The 19,465-nt window shown below is 43.2% G+C and overlaps 1 protein-coding gene across 2 annotated transcripts in view; it reads right to left on the reverse strand.

Annotated features, from left to right (window-relative positions):
* Positions 1 to 18,459, reverse strand: part of LOC135907414 (uncharacterized) — a 45,920-nt gene extending 27,461 nt beyond the window's left edge. For both annotated transcript variants that reach the window (XM_065439100.2, XM_070528148.1), the window contains exons 1-9: positions 18,377 to 18,459; positions 15,624 to 15,738; positions 13,675 to 13,714; positions 11,210 to 11,316; positions 9,612 to 9,647; positions 7,734 to 7,847; positions 5,418 to 5,594; positions 4,343 to 4,420; positions 523 to 722 (exon numbers count right to left, since the gene is read on the reverse strand). In XM_065439100.2, coding sequence (XP_065295172.1) covers positions 523 to 722; positions 4,343 to 4,420; positions 5,418 to 5,594; positions 7,734 to 7,847; positions 9,612 to 9,647; positions 11,210 to 11,316; positions 13,675 to 13,714; positions 15,624 to 15,732 — 861 coding nt within the window. In that variant the 5' untranslated portion in view covers positions 15,733 to 15,738; positions 18,377 to 18,459. The remainder of the gene's footprint in view (positions 1 to 522; positions 723 to 4,342; positions 4,421 to 5,417; positions 5,595 to 7,733; positions 7,848 to 9,611; positions 9,648 to 11,209; positions 11,317 to 13,674; positions 13,715 to 15,623; positions 15,739 to 18,376) is intronic.
* Between the last annotated feature and the right edge of the window lie 1,006 nt (positions 18,460 to 19,465).

The following is a 19,465-nucleotide window of genomic DNA, read 5'->3' on the forward strand; positions in this document are numbered from 1 at the left end:
CACAATATCCCACAGGGAATATCAGATATTCGTGTCCACATACTTTAGAAATTCAAATGCAACTTGTAAAAGCACCCACTATGATTGGTTAAAATTGGAAAACTCTCGCATATGAGAAGCTTCATAATGAGAAGGATAGTCGTGGAGCAGTGCACAACTCCAACTTTACATTGTTATTAAGGTAACCACGAAAGGACGTCTAGGCTCTGAAGGTTGCACAAGAATAGAGAATTGGGCGAGATGGATTACGTTTTTCATTTCACAGTGCAATGAACAGACACCTAGAAGCGCTTCTGTCGCCTCTCCTTGTAAGCGTCAATTCGTTGCGCTCCTAAGTGATTAACTTGATTCAATTCGTCAACCACTCCCTATTCCAGCACTTCTGTAGTTTCTTGTCCGTCTACAACACTTGCGCCGCTACGTTTTGAACGCAGAACTTGCACTTAATTACCTATTGCTCAAGTTGCTTCTAAACAATCAACTGAAGTTAGCAGGAACGTTCAGAGGTGACGACTAGCTAACCAGAACTTCCTGGTACTCCGCGTGGGCGTCGGGAAGCTGGACGTGTAAGAAGGGCGCAACGTCCAGGTGCCTAAGCGAGAGTGCGACCACCTCGTCCAGCCTCCAGGACCGGTTGCCGTGCTCGTGAGTGAAGGGAAAGCCGCCGAGGCCCAGGGTCTCCAGCGCGAACAGGAACGACTCACGGGTGCGGGCAGCCGTCTCTGCGTCATCGCACACCATGGCAGACGTTAGAAAAATAAACGTTGCTAAACTCTAAAAAAATGTTTCTTACTTTTCTAAACCTGCATGGACACTCTAGAAAATCTACTGAACATCAGTATAAACATATTAAAGGGGCTAATGGATAACGTTTGCGGTATGTCTGTCTGAGTGTCTCTCTCTCTCATCAGCTAACCTGTATCACGCCAACTTTGGTCACTGGGCACTCCTTGGTCTAGTGGGTAGAGCAGTGGGCTGCCGTGCTCAGGTAACCAAGTTCGAAACCAACTGCCACACCTAGGTGGGTCAGTGGGTATTTAACAATGGTCATGTGCTGCTCTTCCATTAACCTTTCTTTATGTACACTATAGGCACTGCCTGTGTGCTGCTGGCTATTTCCGCCCTTCAATGAACCACTTTTACGCCAACTTCGGTGACTGTGTGTTTGCCACTGGGTGCATGCTGCTCTTCAATGAACATGTTTCACGCGAACTTGGGTCCCTGGATGCGTGGCGCTCTACAATAAACCTCAAATGTGACACCATTTTCGGTCGCTGGTGACGTGTCATTGGGTATACGCCGCTCTTCATATCAACCATTATACCACATAAGACATCCCCGCCAATTGTACGCCCATCAAGATAGATTACTAATCACAATGCCCTCGCCAATTACCTCCTCCAAATGGTGGCTCCATCGCTATTTTGTTTTCATTGAACAGTGCCGTGAACAGGGTCAGGCACTCATTTTAGACTGGCCTCTAAGTTCGGTTTGGTTTGTAGGGACAACATGGCCACAATTAGTACATGACCGGGGTTGCTGGAGAAGTATGGGAGAGGCCTTTGCCCTGCAGTGGGCGTAACCAGACTGATGATGATGATGATGATGACGACGATGATGATGATGATGATGAGTTCGGGATCAGCCCACATTTTTAGACTGCACCACCTTCGGTATACGCTCGCATTCTTTTAGACATCGGTGGCCTATATTTTTACATTAGCTAAGTAGCTGGAAAGAAACTGGTCTCACACATGCCAAGCACGTTATTCGCATTATATTACCCTTATAGATGTTTCAATGGCCGGTGGTGCTATTTTGATGGTCAAATTGATTCACTTTGTCAGATTTTGTCAGTTCTGATGTGGTCCTGATTCACTGGAAGGGTACCTGTGGCCTGTCTCATTCGTTTAAAACGCCAACATAGTACAATTCTACAACACAGCCTAATTGTAGAGAGCCCGGCGTAACCCAGCTATGTTTCCTGAGCAATTATGCAATCTAAGAACAAACGATAGATGAATGTCGCAATCACAAGAACGATCCGCCTTCAAGCGCATAATTCGTGTAATAAAACGAAGCTTACTGGAGGTTTCTTCCACGAATTCGGTATGTCGGCTCTGTCGGATACATATAAAGTGGACAGATGTCGTAGACAGTGTAAAAGTGAACTTTACCGATACCGGAAGTGGCGTAATCAAATGTAGGGAGGTCCTTAATGTGGTCAGGTGGGTCACATGGGCTGGGTGATGGCGGCCCCGCGGTCGTATTGGCAGTAGAGCGCGCAGCGTGTGTAAAGCATGGCATAAAATATCCTCACTTCTATCGGGGTCAAAAATATGGCCTTCATGTAAAACGTCGATAATTCTCTCTAAACGAAGACAACGAAGCCTAAAAAAAGCATTTATTTTACTTGAGTAGCTAGCGTGCCTCCACTGCTATATTTCAATGGCGGATAATAGGGCGCTCATGCGATCGGCACCGCCGTATCCGTTCATCATACTCTCGCGGTGTCAATACGAAGAGTCAGTGAAGTGCGATTCATACTAAAAAAATTGGCGCATTTGTCCAAAGGACGAAGCCTCGGCAGCGATAGCAAGGTTTAAAGTACCGTTTGAACTGCTCCTCATACGGAATTTTAACTATACGTGAACGTGACATATTGATAGCACGCAGCATGCAAGACAACTGCTGTGCAGTAGGAACAGCGCCCTGGCAGCTACCAGGCGTCTCACAACGTTAGCGTGATGAAAAGCGCCGCAAGTGGTGTCGCAGGCGTCGCTCCTCAGTGGTGCACGAGATGATGGGAATCCACCAGCGTTAATAAGTGCCCAGTTCAATATTAAAAAACGTTAGCGTGATGTTAAGTATAAGTGTATAACTAGTGCATACACACAGTGTCACAACAGAAGCGCTAGTGCACAAGACGTCCGGCGTAAGGCAGAGCGCTGCCTGAGCTCCGTCACCAAGGCGATTTAGTTTAGCGTTGACCTTACGTGCCCTTCACTTCGTTGTTTGTTTGTTTGTTTGTTTATTTGTTAGTTAGTTAGTTAGTTAGTTAGTTAGTTAGTTAGTTAGTTAGTTAGTTAGTTAGTTAGTTAGTTAGTTAGTTAGTTAGTTAGTTAGTTAGTTAGTTAGTTAGTTAGTTAGTTAGTTAGTTAGTCAGTCAGTCAGTCAGTCAGTCAGTCAGTCAGTCAGTCAGTCAGTCTGTCTGTCTGTCTGTCTGTCTGTCTGTCTGTCTGTCTGTCTGTCTGTCTGTCTGTCTGTCTGTCTGTCTGTTTGTTTGTTTGTTTGTTTGTTTGTTTGTTTGTTTGTTTGTTTGTTTGTTGGTTTGTTCAAGCCAACTGTTTGTTCAAGGTTTGTTCAAGCCAATACTGTTTGATTTGATAGCGCCGTGCGGTGTCACCTTCTTTTTCTTAGTTTCTGTCCAGTAACGCTGTTGCAGCCGTGAATGCAGGTCAATTCGACCGATCCCCCGCCCTACGGCACCGAAGCGTACCTGTGGTACCGCTGCTAGAACTAGTCTCGTGATTTCGTTCGCCTTTCCTAACGTTGCAAATAAAAATATAAATATTTTATTTTCTACAACGTGTAGCTTGAAACGAGACGTAATGTAAGTAAGTATTCCATTATGGCTTTAGTTTCTTTCTTGTTTGCCCATTCGATATTTTGTGTACATATGTGCACTACAATAAAGTTGAAATTATTAAGAAAGCATACCTAAAGTAAATGTTTTATATTTCCAAGCACAACGATCATGCCATAAAAATTATGTGAATACCGATCCAGGACGTGCCTTTTCGCTAGTTACTTTCTTACAAAGTGCATAGCGAAATGGAATTGAGCTGCTTGAAGAGCATGTACGTTCCCAAAATGAAGAGGTGTCAATCTATGCTGTAACACTTCCCCCCCCCCCCTTGCTGTTATGCACTAGGGCAATGCGGGGTCATTCTTGAATAAAGAAAAGAAATATGAGGACGCGCCCTACATTTTTAGCTATCCTCAAAAGCAAAATGCCGTCCGCATCTTCTAATGAGTGCTTATCCCCTGTTGGCCTGCCTGTCGGCTTTCCCCGGAGTCTGATGACCAATTTGTGTAGCGAGTGACCGTCGTACCAAAATCAACGAATTGTGTGCAACGTTTAAGTTGGCATCAGTTGAGCCGATACGGAACTCATGACCGCCCCCTTTACAAAACCAAAGGAGCTATGCGAGGTTGCAGAAACTGGCACCGGCGTGAAGCGCGCCTGGACTGCTTCGCGTAGATAAACATGTGCAGGAGTTTCGCCACGATAGCTTTCGCTTCATAGCCAATAAAAAAGTATATATATGTAACCGCTTACGGGTGGAGGAGCAGTTGTGCACGAAGGTAGTCACTTCCGCAAGAGCGGTGTCCATGGTCCGGATGTTCTTGGCATCTTCTGCGTGCCAAAACAAAAATACAATCTTAGAAAAAAAAAAGCTGACGCCCAAAACGAAGATAAACATTACGTTTTCTCCTACAAAGATTGCCAGATTGTTTTCCTTATTCTTGTTACCACTATCCAGGCAATCTCGCTGACATTGTGGTCTCAGAGGGCAGGCAACACATTTTATTTGCTTCATATTTCCGCTGCATTCAATGATCAAATTCGGCTTGACACTTCTCAGGAACATTTGGGTGAATTTGTGTTCTAACAGAACCAAGAAGCTGCCTAAATAATGCACAACTGAGAACAGGAAACGATGGGAGGTGCGGAACGTTGCCAGTTCGTAACTACACTGAAGCTTTTTTGCCAATATCAAAATGTTTATTTATTTATTAATTCATTTATTTATTTATTTAGTTATTTATTTAGTTATTTATTTATTTATTTATTTATTTACTTATTTGCAGTTGCATCTTGCATTAAAAAACGAACCGCGGAGAGGCTGGCAGCATGGGTTTTCACACATAATTGAGGAATGCCTCACCAGTACAAATAAAACATATATGCTTCCTCATTTTCTAAGCATGTCTCACTCAGCCACTCAACTACAGCAGAGAGTACTTCCCTTGCATAGCTCTGGAAAAGACCCATGGAAGAGCAAATGACTTCTCTAGATGGCTGCTGAAAGCTATAAACACGCAAACATCATAACCCTCTTTTCTGTGCGAATATGCTAGTAATGCAGCGACGGGGGGCTGTTGGTGAAACAACATGGCCATACGCGGTGCATAAACGCGTAACGAGGGCCGGGTTAGCGTAACGACCCATTATCACGCTTAAGCTCGTCTGCGTTCTTGTCGGTCCCTCATTACGCATTTAAGCAGTAGGTCTAGCCACGATGCGATTGCGACCCGGACTCGCAGTCGGAGATATAATCGCAAATGTTTTCCCTGTCTAGAGTGGTGGCGTTTTCAGCGTAATCGGTGTTCGAGAAATCACGACGAAGCACCTTGGATGTAGCGCAAGGCCGAGCGGTACAGGTAGCTGACGCTGGCATGCTTGTAAGGCAGCCACTGTGGGTGCGTCCGGTTCAGCAGGTCTTCGGTGCACACGAAGCTGTAGAAATCGCTGCATGGCGGCACCTGCCAGCTGAACAGTCCCTGAGGCTTGGCCTTGAAGTACAAAGCTGTAACGGCATTGTGACGCAGAACGTTAGCGCAGATATCGCTTGTAAACTTCGGCTGGGCTGCCAACAACGAAGACTAAAAGATGAAAAAAAGCACTTGACGAGAAAGAAGGGGAATTAGGAACTAGTATCACCCAGTGTCAACTCAGATGCTATGTTATGCTTTAATTTTGTGTACGAACAGTTGACCTACGTACTAAAGATCGTGCGACACGCATCCGTGATAAAAGTCGGTATCATAGCTGAACTTTTTTTATTTATTTACCATATGACTACTGCCATGAACAGAGCAAACCACTGTTAATTGGAATTCTTTACCAGCAGTGAACTCAGTACAGCTGGAACGTTTCCCCGCTTTTATCGAAAACCAAACTGCTAATGCAATCATTTTGGCGCGCGCATACAAACTTAAATTACTCTGTGAGCTTATTGCCACATCTCAGCAATAATCAACGGTAGTGTACTGCTGACTACATGTTTCCTTTACCAGTTGATAATACGGCACTACTGCGCTTCCTAATTTTAACACGCCCACTAGTAGCCTTCTCCGTGCCTTCAGTCTACAGTGCCCGATGCTACAGTTGGCGAAATACATGAAGAGCGGGACATGCGTCGATAAAAGTGATACAGCAGAGCAAATAATCACCTAGCCTATGTGAGCTGTTTCAGTTGAATCAGATAGTAATCGAGCATTCTATTTCAGCTAATGATACCGTAAATTACCTGTGTCTCTGACGGTCCCCTCCGCATCTCATCGCCGCTTTGCGTACCCATGTTGACGACGCCACTTTATGTCAATGATAACTATAGCTATTATTCGAACAACCAAGTTCTACTTCGCTGATGCTGCAAAGGCGTCAGTAGCAGCAATTCTTAGCGTACAGTGTATTTATTTTTTTTTTCTAATTCTGCAACAAGACAGTGTCCGGCTACTCCAAAACGTATGTTAAAGTGGTGTCATTAGTACAAGAAATAAAAAACTGAGGCGAATGAATTTCAACTTCTGCTTCGGGTATAGCGAAGCAATTGTTACCGACCAACAAACTGTAGCATCTGTATCTGGCTGTAATCTTAGGAAAAACTTCGTAAAAATTTATTTATTAGGCAATAGCTTTCTACTTCCCTCGATAACTTACGCTTAGTAAGTGCAGCCTTTATTAGGTAATAACTACATTTCACAGACAGTTACTAGCCTTTAACTATCTACTAACGATATAGATCCATGAATGCACAGAAGTAAACTTGGTAAAACGAACTACCTCGGTTTACGGGGTGTTTTATATTGCGTAGTGACCATCTGAATGTGATATATATAAACTTGTTTCTGTATTTAGGTTCGTATATTTGGGTTGCAATAATAGTTGCATGTTACATGTTACCTCTTGGTGCAGACATGCGCAAAGAGCACGTCACACTAATTTCGGTTCACAAGCTTGTTTATTTATCCAAGTGCATAGAGGCTCAGCAGTACAAGCAGTGACCATAAATGTACATACATATATATAGGGTTGTATTCGGAAACGAGTAGCGAAGTGTGACACTCATTGTAATCTTTGATGCTTTGTTCCACTTTATCGTTTATTTCTGCATAGTGCCATATTTTACACGCCCTTTAATGTTCTTACCTATCATGTCTCTTCCGTGCTTATTCTTGGTGATGTCATAAGCGTGGCTATACTGCGCGGACATAAGGCATACCAGCGCCATCACTATCCATATGGTTCGTAAGCTCTTACTGCTTGATCCGTTTTCTTGGCGTCAGCTTCTCCGGGTAGGAAATGCTATAATATCTGTGCCGTTACTAAGCGCGGTTACTATGATCCACAGTAATGTTCGTTACAAGCTTTTACTGCCACTCAGACAGTAGCTGGCACGACCTTTCTGTCTTCACCTGTGTACGTCTAAAACGAATAAATGGCGCACAAGCTTCCGGTATCCCTAATATATCAGCGGTTCAGCGGCTTCGTCAAGGGACGAAAGCCCGTTATCGTACCTGTATTTGAGTTGTTCGTCCTGTATATAGCATGAATACGATTACGCTGACCACGGGGCCACGCGATGGCCGAAACTATTCACGTGCGAGGAAAACGAATCCGCAAGCGTGTGTGTATCGTCGCACAGCCACTCCAGCCAACTTACACTCGGGCAGGCACGGCTTTTCCACACATTCTGGCGGAACGCTGCTGGTGGTGGAGCCGGCGCTGGTGGCGATGCGGGTGGCGTCCGCGAACTCGTCCTCTTGGCCACCGCGTCCTGGAAAGTATTAATTAGCTCAGTCGAATAACAAACAAACAAATTATCGTCGAGAAGTTCACACACGTTCATCTTAAGCTTTTTTCATTATTATGTGGTTTTACGTGCCAAAACCAATTTCTGATTATGAGGCATGCTGTAGTGGAGGACTCCGGAAATTTCGAACACCTGGGGTTCTTTAACGTGCACCTAAATCTAAGTACACGGGTGTTTTCGCATTTCGCCCCCATCGAAATGCGGCCGCCGTGGCCGGGATTCAATCCCGCGACCTCGTGCTCAGCAGCCTAACACCGTAGCCACTGAGCAACCACGACTGAAACGGGAACAAGAAATTATGTAGCGCTACATAAACAGCCTGCAAGGTTGGTCATGTACTGCTAGTCTTATTTTTAATAGTTATTGTGTAAAGCACACCAATATACAAGGTATCTCACCTAATTTGAGCAAAATTTTAAAAATACGCAAATGCCCAGTGGCAGGACCGAACTAAGGTAATGTTGTTTGCCGTCGCCTAAACACACTAAGACTTTTTTTGCAGTCCGCTTAATTGTATAATTAGTCCTACTTAAGGAATCGACTTCTCCAATAACTTAATTAGATGAAAAGTATCAGCGAGAAAATTGTAGAGCAACATGAAAAAAAAAAACTCCCGGTACAGCTTTCGTTTGCTCAATATGTGGTATGTGAAGGTGCTTTTTTCTTTTCAGAAGGCCCACGAATACACGCGAAGTGCTTGAATCGGCCAGTCGCGCCGCAAATTTTGCATGTAGTTGCGGCCTTCTTTCACGCTTGCAAAAAAACATTTTTATGTACCACGTATCTGAGCAACAGAAAGTTGTATCGGTAGTTTTTTTGCATGCTGCTCTACAATTTTCTCGCTGATACATTTCATCTAATTATATAATTGGAGAAGTTGATTCCATAATTAAGACTAATTATACAATTATGTTGACTGCAAAAAAAGAGTATTAGTATGTGCAAGCGACGTCAAACAACATTACCTTGGTTCGGTCCAGCTACGTAGCATTTGCGTAGGTTTTTTTTTTTTAAGTTTGGCTCGAATTGCGTGAAACACCTGGTATAATATTTACACAATCACTTGACGCACGCGTGAATAAATCGGGCTCTTAGGAACACTCCTAGCTTCAATAAAAGCACTAAACAAACTTCAAGGATTTTTTTTTTCTTAGGTCGACATACATGTGACTTTTTTAAGATACAAACTTTTCCGTAGAATGTTTCAATAATACTGCTCTTCAGATTTGAATGATTGTCATTAGATAGCCGAATACGACTCATAAACATTGCGAACTATTTTTTCGAATGCGCAACACTTGAAGCTCTTGGGATAAATAGAATCTTGGTCATATACTATTACTTGTTTTCTTATTCGAGGAGGGCTTCCTTCAGTGTACAAGAAAATACATATAAATGGGCGGACGTAGCATTGTGTTGCAACTTAAGAAAGATTCTGCACTAATACTCATTTGCACCTTCTTAAACATAGCGTCTTGTGGTTCGGCTTCTATATCAAGTGTCACACATAAATTACCTGATATACTATAAAAACAAACACCCGCACTTCGGCCTTTTACCTTCAGGTTCATAAAGAGTTTCTATCTCTTAATGTTACATCTCTACAACCTACTGCTTTTACATATTATAAGCCTGTAATCACGCATATCCTACTCTGCCGACTATTATGCCAGGAAGCATCGTCACAGAAATTAAGTCTTATGAGATAATAACAAACTGCATCCTTACCGGTAACTTTTCTTCCTCGAATTCGTACCTGGGGGTCTGAAATTGAAAAAAAAAGCTAATTGATTTTATGCTACAAAGGAACAAGCGAAGAATCTAATGAACTAAGATCACGTAGTTTAGAAAGCCTACAAATAGGTAAATGGGTCTTCGAACAAACAAGAGCACCCGTTTCCGTAATGCCTTCTAGCCCTTTTAGCTTTGCCATTATTTCGACACAACATGGCACTGCTATGCAGCTTAGCAAGAATTTAAAATAAATTTCTTTATTTGCTTATTTTTATGTTGTTCGCTAAGTGCCACAATGAATTTGTCATGGTGTGCACGAGATATGACACACTTTTTCTTAACGCCTCTCGCGGTTATTTCGCGCGCATTGAATTCAAATGGAACAGTTGTGTGTTGCGTCGGGTTGGGGGAAGGACAACAAAATGTCCTCACTTTAGGCATATGGCTGCTATCTGTGACCAAATGCAACAATTTGTAGGTAAACCTTCATCTCTCAGAAACCCTCTCCAACATCGGCCTCCACCTTCGTTCCTCGGTACTAACAACGAAACTGAGAACTACATTTATTTTATTTAGGTAACTGTGGCTGACTTCCTTTTTGTTTACTTAGCTATTCCTTCGATACTTCGCGGAGCACATTTACAACAGACCAGTATCAAAGCAGTACCGCTGCAAACTGTACAGTGCGCAAAGATTCCGCGCACTCAGCTGAAACCAAATAGACGAAAGTATAATCACTCGCAGCTCTGCAAATTTTATAACAGGTTATTTTGACTCGGTTCCAAAATTTCGAGGATAAAGAACGAAGCCGTAAATGCATCTGCTCTTGCCTGTTAAGGTATCTGTGCGCCAAAGTGGTAGCGTCCAGTATGTCTTGGTAATAAGGAGAAGAAAGAAACACACCAAGCCAACAAACAAATAACTTGTAGTATGTTGCACCATGTTGCCTAAACAAAAGTACACATCAGGCAATGAAGCCAAGCGAAACGGTAGGGAAAGTGAACTGTCACTTTATTTTGGCGAGTAGAGATCATATGTAGAACACTACATTGCGTGATTGAAATAACTAACAATATATTTAAGTGTATGATTCACTCGAGTTGCCTCTATAGCTTTCGTTGCTATTGTCTTTTTTGTGCTGTAAAACCTAAGTGCACCAGTTCAACTCATTCTTATTGCTAATCAAAGTAAGAAAGTGCTTCTGCTCCATTTCTTAATAATTCTTTTCTCCATTACCATATTCAATGGTTCTTGTGCACACTGTTCTGTTTTAAACTAGCAGTTAGTTCACTGTACTCTTGAAAGTAATTTCTTGTTCCTTTGTTTGTTTTTATCTGCATTATATATTTGGATGTGTGCTACAATCATTCTTAATTTATTGCAGCAGCCTCACTGTTGCCCGAATGAGGTGTTATGGAGTATTTGAATAAACAAAAATGAAAGTGGGCAAGTCTCATACTAACCTGAAATGGTCGTTAGCCCAACGAAAGAACGCACTCAGTTATTCTACTCAAAAGCTGATCATTTATTACTCTTGCCACAAGGATCCTTGAAACGCACCCACACAGACAGGTAAAGATAGGTTTGCGTACGGGTTGGGTTGAGAAGCACAGGAAACAAGATGGCGCACACGAGCAGGAGGGCGAAGGTGGCGAGGAGGATGATGCCAGCACAGAGACCCACGTGCGAGAGGCGGAACCTGCAAATAAACGGGAGTGGCAATGTGGGATTGTCGTTCATCTATACAGAATTGGGATGACGTGCTCGCGCGTTATGCCAATCTCATCCCACTGCGAACAGAAACAACTGTCACAAAAAAACTCTGTAGGCTTTCATGTGAATAAAATAGACACACAACACACCACACACACGTGCGCACACACACACACACACACACACACACACACACACACACACACACACACACACACACACACACACACCAACACACACACCAACACACACACCAACACACACACACACAGAGAGAGAGAGAGAGAGAGAGAGAGGAATTGTTGGTGCACTGCTGCGACTTCGTTGAAAACATCCGTTGTTGCCATAGTGTTGCCAACCTACGTGCTCCATTTCAGGTCATGTATTCGTGTTAAACGGAAATCTCCCCGAATCCGCAACCGCACGGCCACCGCCATGACACGTATATTTGATGCTTACCATCTTATTAGACGCCCACCCAACCTAAACTCACACACACTCTCAAACGCAAAAAAAAAAATTTAATTTCACAATTTTGAAATGTTAAAAAATTATGACCATCCAAAGCATATCTTGGAACATACGGCAGGTGTCTTTCTTTAGTTGCACGTGAACTTTTTAAAGGTTGCGTGTGGTAATAGCACAACTTTAAGCCTTGAGCTAAATTCCTCGGTGAAACGAGCATTACTCCTAAGAGGCACCAAATTGCCTTACTGAATAATTAATATAGGTGCACTATTTACCTTCTTTCATTTGTTACGTTACGGCAAGTATCGCGATTCACGAATCGTAGTTGGTGAGTTCGCGAGGCCCATCCACTTGGAGCACATTTTTAGGACTATACCAGTTTCGAGATATAAATTTTCAGAGTGTCCCACGAAATACGTTCGTTCAAGTTACTTTTGTGTTTCAATGCATAAAACAGCGTTTTCATAAAATAGTAAGTGGAACAACAGTGGATCGTTACTGCAAATATGACGGCTCCTACCTTGAAACCGGTGCCACCTTCAGAATTCTTTCCAAGTCCATATGCCTTGGGAAACTCGCTAGCTACAATTCGCAGATTCCAATAGGTCTCCTAGTTACGCTTAACCACTGAATTATTCAATTAAGCAATTCCGCGTTTCATTGCTCATGGAAGTATTGTCCGTCTTATAGTGTAATTTAGCTCTAGGGTTAGAATTCTGCTTTAAATATTTCAGATATTTCTGAAGTTAAATAAAGAAACACCCTATATGTGAAGCGAAGCTTTCTTCAAGCGGGTAAATAAATGCTACAAATCCCCCCATTTATTCCTGCGTCTTTGTCGTAAAAGGAACTGAAGTGCGCACCTGTGCTGTCGCGTACCCGTGGCACGCAATGGGACAAAGGCGGTGATCATTGCCGCAACATAGTTCGCGTTGGCAAAGATAGAAAATTATACTCGCGATCGCGTCCTAATTGTTGAGGCTGCTATGCTGTGGGACCGAAGTTCGATATTTGTCTGATGTATGTATTCACCCAGATGGCAGCCCCAAGGTACAGTCAAGAAAGTCAAGGAACATTGGCAAAGAAAGCTACGCTTTAAAGAAGGCATGCTGATGCAATGCCCGTGTCGTAACTGCTGTGATGCGAAGCTTTCGTGAAGCCTTTACATAAATGTAATAATACTAGATACAAAGCGTGCTTCTCTACTGTCTTTTCAGCAACGGGTAATATCTTGCGACGTTTATGTTTATGAGCTATATTGTTCACAGTCTAAGCCCACATGCGAGCAGACGGTCATGTCAAAGCGGGGAAGTAAATATTACACAATTGTTCCTCATGTAACACGGGCGTTTTGGTGCAAAGCGATCACGTGACTTCCTGACAAGAAGGCAAGATACGGAGACGCCAGTCACGCTGCCCACGTGACACCTGATTACAGCGTCTTCGGGATCGGCCCGTTCTACTGGGCGAGAAACCGACTAAGCAAGCGAGGCAAATGGAGTGAGAAGGGTGTAGAATGTTTGGTTTTAATGAAGGAAATATGCGCTTGAAACCGACTATCTGTTGCAGTGAGACAATATTTATGCAGTGTTTGTTGGTTTCTAGCGTCATTCGAAAGAGCACAGCGGGTCACCTGCAAATCTGCTGTGCTAGTGCGCATGGTGACTTAGTTTACGCTTACATAGTTACATGTGCGTCACCTCGTCCGTAAGTTATTCAGCAGGAAAGCAGCGGCAGCCACGGTCAGTAAATTCCGGCCAGATTTGCAAAAAAAAAACTACGCTTTAATATCAGTACGAACGCGTTTCCTGTACCAATGCGGCATTGTCATGCCCGTAGCAGCAAACATGGGAAGCACAGAAAGTGCATAACTTACATGTAGAAGTGTGGGATCCCGCCTTCCAAACTCGGGGAACCTAAGAATAAAAAGGAAAAAGTGGACTAATAGAATATACAGCAGCGACTTTCCAAGTACAGACGGAATCTGCATTTTCCTGTAGAGTAGGTGCTGTATTATTTGATGTATTATTTCGTTCTGCAGAATGCGTCATTTTTTCTCTCCCATTTCCTTTGCTTCGTCATCACACACAGTTTCTTTTTGTATGTGTGTGTGGAGGATTTCGAATGCTGTAAGTTCCTTTATAGTTTTGTCCATTGCTAACCAACCAAGGCCAATGATTGCACCATCATTTAAGCTCAGAAGAAAACTAAAAGTGAAAAAATGGGGCAAATATAAGGTGTTCAACACAGTAGGTCCCACGCATGAAATGACTTGGCAAGAACTTTATTTGAGTCCTGAAAAACTGAGATCTAATCAAGTTGGTATTTCCGCTCACGATGGGATCGGGAGACGAAGTCCCGCCGCAATCTCCTGGGCTCTCTGGACAGCCTGGAGTTGAATGTGAAGATTGCTGCTCTTGAGGGATTCCTCCCATTGCTCTTTCGTGATGGGTGGAGAGGCTTTAAGTGCTGGGCACAGCCAGAGCACATGATCAAATGAGCACTCGTGACCAGATTTGAGGCACGGCTGTGAGTGGGCAGGGTCTATCCTGTTAACAGACCGAGGAGTGGGATATGAACGGGTTTGCAAAGTCTGAGTGTGCTAGCCTGAGTTTTCTACAATTTGGGGGGAAGGGGGGGGGGGGAATGTCTTCCTACACAGAAGATCATCGAAAAGAATTTCCACGCGCGCTGGAACATTTCCGAGGAAACATCAATGAAACAGTACGTGCAGGCGACGCAAAGCGACAAATCGACGTAGCAAAGCTCTACGCGCACGCATGTAAGTGCACTGTCAACACCTGTCTCCTCGTTTTGCATTTTCCTCGACTGTACAGGCACTCACATCGCTTACACATCTCTCCTGAGCACTAGAAGTGAGCAGGGTGAGTAATGCAATTATTTAGCCAAGATCCTGCAATGCCAGAAGAAAGAGCACCCGTGACAGTTAGCTAAAGGACAGGGCTGTTACTGTATGTCGCACCACCGCAATCTCCGCAATGGATCATGGAGACAAACTGTATAGAGTATGACGCGAAGAAGATAAGGCGGCACTGCCATCGCAATCCACATGGGCAAAAATACATTTGAATTCCACACACTGCAGCAAGCTAGATTAACAGACGTACCCAAGGTTACAAATTTTACTTTGGAGATACTGTTGCTCGAAATGGCAAACTGCGTCAGCGAGAGATTTCAACGCAATCGACTGCTTTCTTGGCCCTTACACTCGCCTGTTTTAAAAGGAAACATGCAGCTTGCGCATGACTCGCTGTGTTTAGGGGCACATGCGCTGTTACGCCAAGGTTTGTGACACTCAGCGGGACACTGCGATGTCACGACGCGTTTGTTCGCAAGCATGCACCACAATCTACCACGTGGCCGGGAAGTGGGAAAGCTGACGTACGGCAGGACCTGGGCAAAAATAATTTCGTCCGCGGGAAATTCAGCTTCGTACAGGTCCCATCTTAAACATCCCCTATTTCAAGCGAGATGAACAAAGAGAACACATGACCTACGGTGTGTTCTATTTGCTCACCCTTGTTGTAAGTGATGCTGTTAAAGGTGGACCATTACCAACATCCACCGTTGGTAAGAAGTTTCGTATGGGTCGACCATGACAGAAAACGACACTGTTTTTATGAATGCCGTGAATGACTGGTGAGTAAATGATAATCCCTTTCCAGATTTACGTGCCATAAGCGCGATCTGGTTGTTAGACTCCAGATTTATGTTGACCTCTTGTAGATCCTTAACGTACATCTAATGGCTGGTGACAGGCCAGCTGGTGAATCTGATATTTCTATGCGTCAACACCAGACTTACCGGCAGGTGGTCGTCCATGTCGAAAGTAGATGGGATGCGGTTCCGATACCTGGCTCCCTCGACTGTCGTCGCACACTGCGGATGCTCTGTGCCTTGAGCTGGCTCTCATTCTTTCCTGCATTCGGCAACGACATCCGCCGCTTCTGTTTAGGGCAATCGAACGCCGTAGCTGAATACTTGTGGTTTAAGCAGTGGTGTAATTTCCTCAAAGCCGTCTGCTTGGGGACTGAATACAACACGTGGTACTTGCAGGCGGTAGCTTATCTGTTCCATCACAGATCTTCAAGCAAGTTTTCCCAGAAGCTTTGTTTAATAATGTTTCGAGGGTTGCCTGAGCTTCTTCCGAACCAGCTAATGCTGTTGGGGCCCCATAGCTGTGTCACTCGCCGTTCCAGACACGGCATATTACGGCCTTGTATTCCTCCAGCTATACCTAAGTCAGTTATTTTTTACTCCATAGCCAGAAATTAAAGTTCACTGCAGGACCAGTGAGAGAGAGGAGTGAAGAGAGGGGGGTGACCGAAAGCTCAATTCATGTGTGCGTTTCAAGCCTGCTGAATTGTGCCTTTTGGAAGTGAAGAAATAAGATACGATGGTTTACAATGTTGATTAACTATTACGACATGGATATTACCAACGGTTATTACTCGTTGGCCGGTTCGCAAGAATAAGTAAGCGCAAATAATACAATTGAGGATTCGAAGCCAATGATATCACAAGGCACATCTACAAAGAACAAATTTCATAACCAGTGCTAGTTTTTAGATCAAAGCTCTCGAACTTGTGGTAAAAATGCATTGTTGTTGCGTTTACGTTTTAATCAAAACGCCTGTTACTACACTGAAGCTCACGAGTACCTGGAACACCACTGCTTTTCGCGGCAGACTATGGGGACTCGTATCTCAAAACTGGTGGCACCTCCAGAATCTATTCCAAGTGAATATGACTTACGAACATACCAGCGACAATTCTCAAGTTGAAATAGTTACCAAAAAACAATTAACATATTTATTTGCATAGCTCACAGGCTCTAGGGTTGGAGTATTAGGCGAAAGACGATGCAAAGTTGTTTCAAAAAGAAAGAAGAGCACAACCTTGAGCATTGGCTAACGACACAAAAAAACAGAAAAAATAACATGCAAGGATCTCGCAAACAGTAGTCATGCGGAACAAAAAATTTAAAAGGAGCACAGGGCACAACATTACACACTCCTTAAAACAAAACTCGAGTGAAAAGAATGAGCACTGAACCATAGAAGTATTCTGCTATTCATAAGTAGCTGTTATTCATGTCTGAACTTCTTGTGGTCACGAATGCAAACAGCGTCATTTGAAAAACGGTTCCCTAGTTCAATGGCTTCTGGTAAGGCGAATAAGTACAAAGCGATAGTGTAGCCAAAAAGACATGTGAAACTGCAATAACTATGTAAATGACACGATGTGCGGGGCTGTTTTGAAAAAGGGAGAACAGTTACATGTTCGCTGGAAGATACAGCACAAGCAAAGCAGAACTAAGGTTCTCCGTGGTTTTAACCTTTTCAGGCACTAACTGATTCTGTTGATTTAAAACTTACCACCACCGCATTTCCTACAATTTCGGAATCATAAAAATTGTACAACTGCCAAATAGATTAACGCTATTCAAAACCTTTAGTCCGTTTTGTAATAATTAGACAATGATAACTTCATGCGAGAACTCACTCAGCAACATCATATATGAAAACATAGATTATTTAATCTCGACCAGCCTTGGAAGACACCTATCAAGTCACTTTAAAATTGTTCCTTGTGCAACAAATTGCAAAAAAGCAATAAAAGAAGTGAACCCACTGCATAGAATGACTTACTCAACCAAGTAAAAATACCCAACCGTCTGCATTCCCACTCGTTTTACTAAAGCATTTGGACAAGTTATTCAAACCTGCAGCACAATTCCACTCAGAAGTGTTTCAGATGCATGTGGCACATTTTAAATGTCATTACTTTCATGAATGCATTTGCAGTTGATGCACAACCTTGGTGAACATAATTATGTACACAATCCAATACACAATCCAAGGGAGGGAGAAAGATGATGGGATGCGAATGGCACTAATTTTCGCTGGCTCATTCTTTGACAGTAAAACCAGAGGTGCAGCCATGAACCGATTGAAGAGATTGTATTATATAATGGCGGTGAGGGCACCAGAGAACATTTTAATGTAAGATTTAGCGATAATTTGACATTAATTATGTTATAAATACTAACTTTTTCTGCAAATAGTGTCCACCTTTCATTGAATGCAGCTCAAGTTGAACAGAGCTACATGCTTCAGACAATTGGAAAAATTTGTTCACGATAAAAAACATAAATTTGGGTTTTAGGGGAGAACTGCGAAAATTCCTACAAGCCATCTTCTAGCCGTTATTAAGCGTTACCTAGTCATCCAGCGCACAAAAGGTAATTCCGTCAAGCCAGCAGCTCAAGTTGAAGCATGCAGCTGAAGCATGTAGCTCAAATGGAACAGAGCTGCATGCTTCAGACAACTGAAAAAAATTCGATAACGATAACAAAACAAATTTTGGTTTTATGCGAGAACTGCAGAAATTCCCACTAGCCATCTCCTGGCCATCATTAGGCGTAACCTAGTCGCCCAGCGCACAAAAGGTAATTCTGGCGAGCAAGATAGCCGAATAGATTTCGCCCACAAAAATTATTTCAGCATATCATATGAAATACACAGGGCAAAGAAAAACAAACTCGTCGCACTCACTTTGTCTTCCGAGTGGATAATTAACTTCAGGCGTTTCTCAATCAAGCGAACAGCGGCGAACAGCTGACAGCTTCTTCTTCATTCTCGTTTCCCAGGCGTGCGCGGTCATGCGAACAGTAAAAAAAAAAGAAAAAGCAAGGACAAGGTGATGAAGGCGTTTAGAAACTGCTTTATTGGAAGCAATAAATTACATATTGTGTTAAAAAACATAGGGCCAGAGGAATAATGTTGTGAAACGCAGGGTCCACAGTAACAGCTCTAGCTTGAGGGGGCGCTCCTTGAAATTTGTATGTGAGATATGGAAGGTCTTCTTGAAGACCTGTTATCTGAACATGATTCCACACAGATAAAGTTAATTTCTGTAGATGACGGAGGTGCCACGCAAGATAAAAGATCGTTGCGCTCTTTTGTGGTTTCAGTAATGTTCCAGAGCAGGTGTGAGGAAAAATGGCGACACATCACTAATAAATCTTCCGTGAATTAATTTCACCGCTCTATAAACTGTCCAAAAACATTTATCAGTCTGTTTTGCTTTTGGTAGCAAACCTATAGCATGCTTGCAACAAATGCCGGCAACCAATGTAAATACATCGGTTTACATGTAGTCCTCATCCATTCATATGTGCTGTTTGTAGAGCCCGTAGACATCAGTCGGCAAAATGTGCAGGAACAATGGTTCGCAAGGCTAAGGATTGGGCCTGTTGGTATTACACTCTAAATCTGGTACAGCGCAACATAGAAATGAAGAAACAAGCCGAGCCGGCTAGATAAAAGAACAGAGCGCTGATTTCCAAATGGTTTATTGGCAAGTTGCACGAAATATGTAGCTACAAGAAAGCATCAAAACGTCTCGTCACAGCACTTCACAAAACGTCACACCAATAGAAGGCTACACGACCATGAGCCACAGAACGCGCAATTCTGTCATGCAAGGTCAAGAAATGATCAAGAAATCTTACTTCCTGTGGAGATATGCACAAAGATGGCACGCTAAAAAAGCACAGGTCACAACTTACGCGGGAGATTACTGAAGCTGATCTCGTAGCAACGGTTGGAAGCACGTGCGTTAGAAGTATAATATGTCAACTG

This window comes from Dermacentor albipictus, chromosome 10, assembly GCF_038994185.2.
Source record: "Dermacentor albipictus isolate Rhodes 1998 colony chromosome 10, USDA_Dalb.pri_finalv2, whole genome shotgun sequence".
NCBI lineage: Eukaryota > Metazoa > Arthropoda > Arachnida > Ixodida > Ixodidae > Dermacentor > Dermacentor albipictus.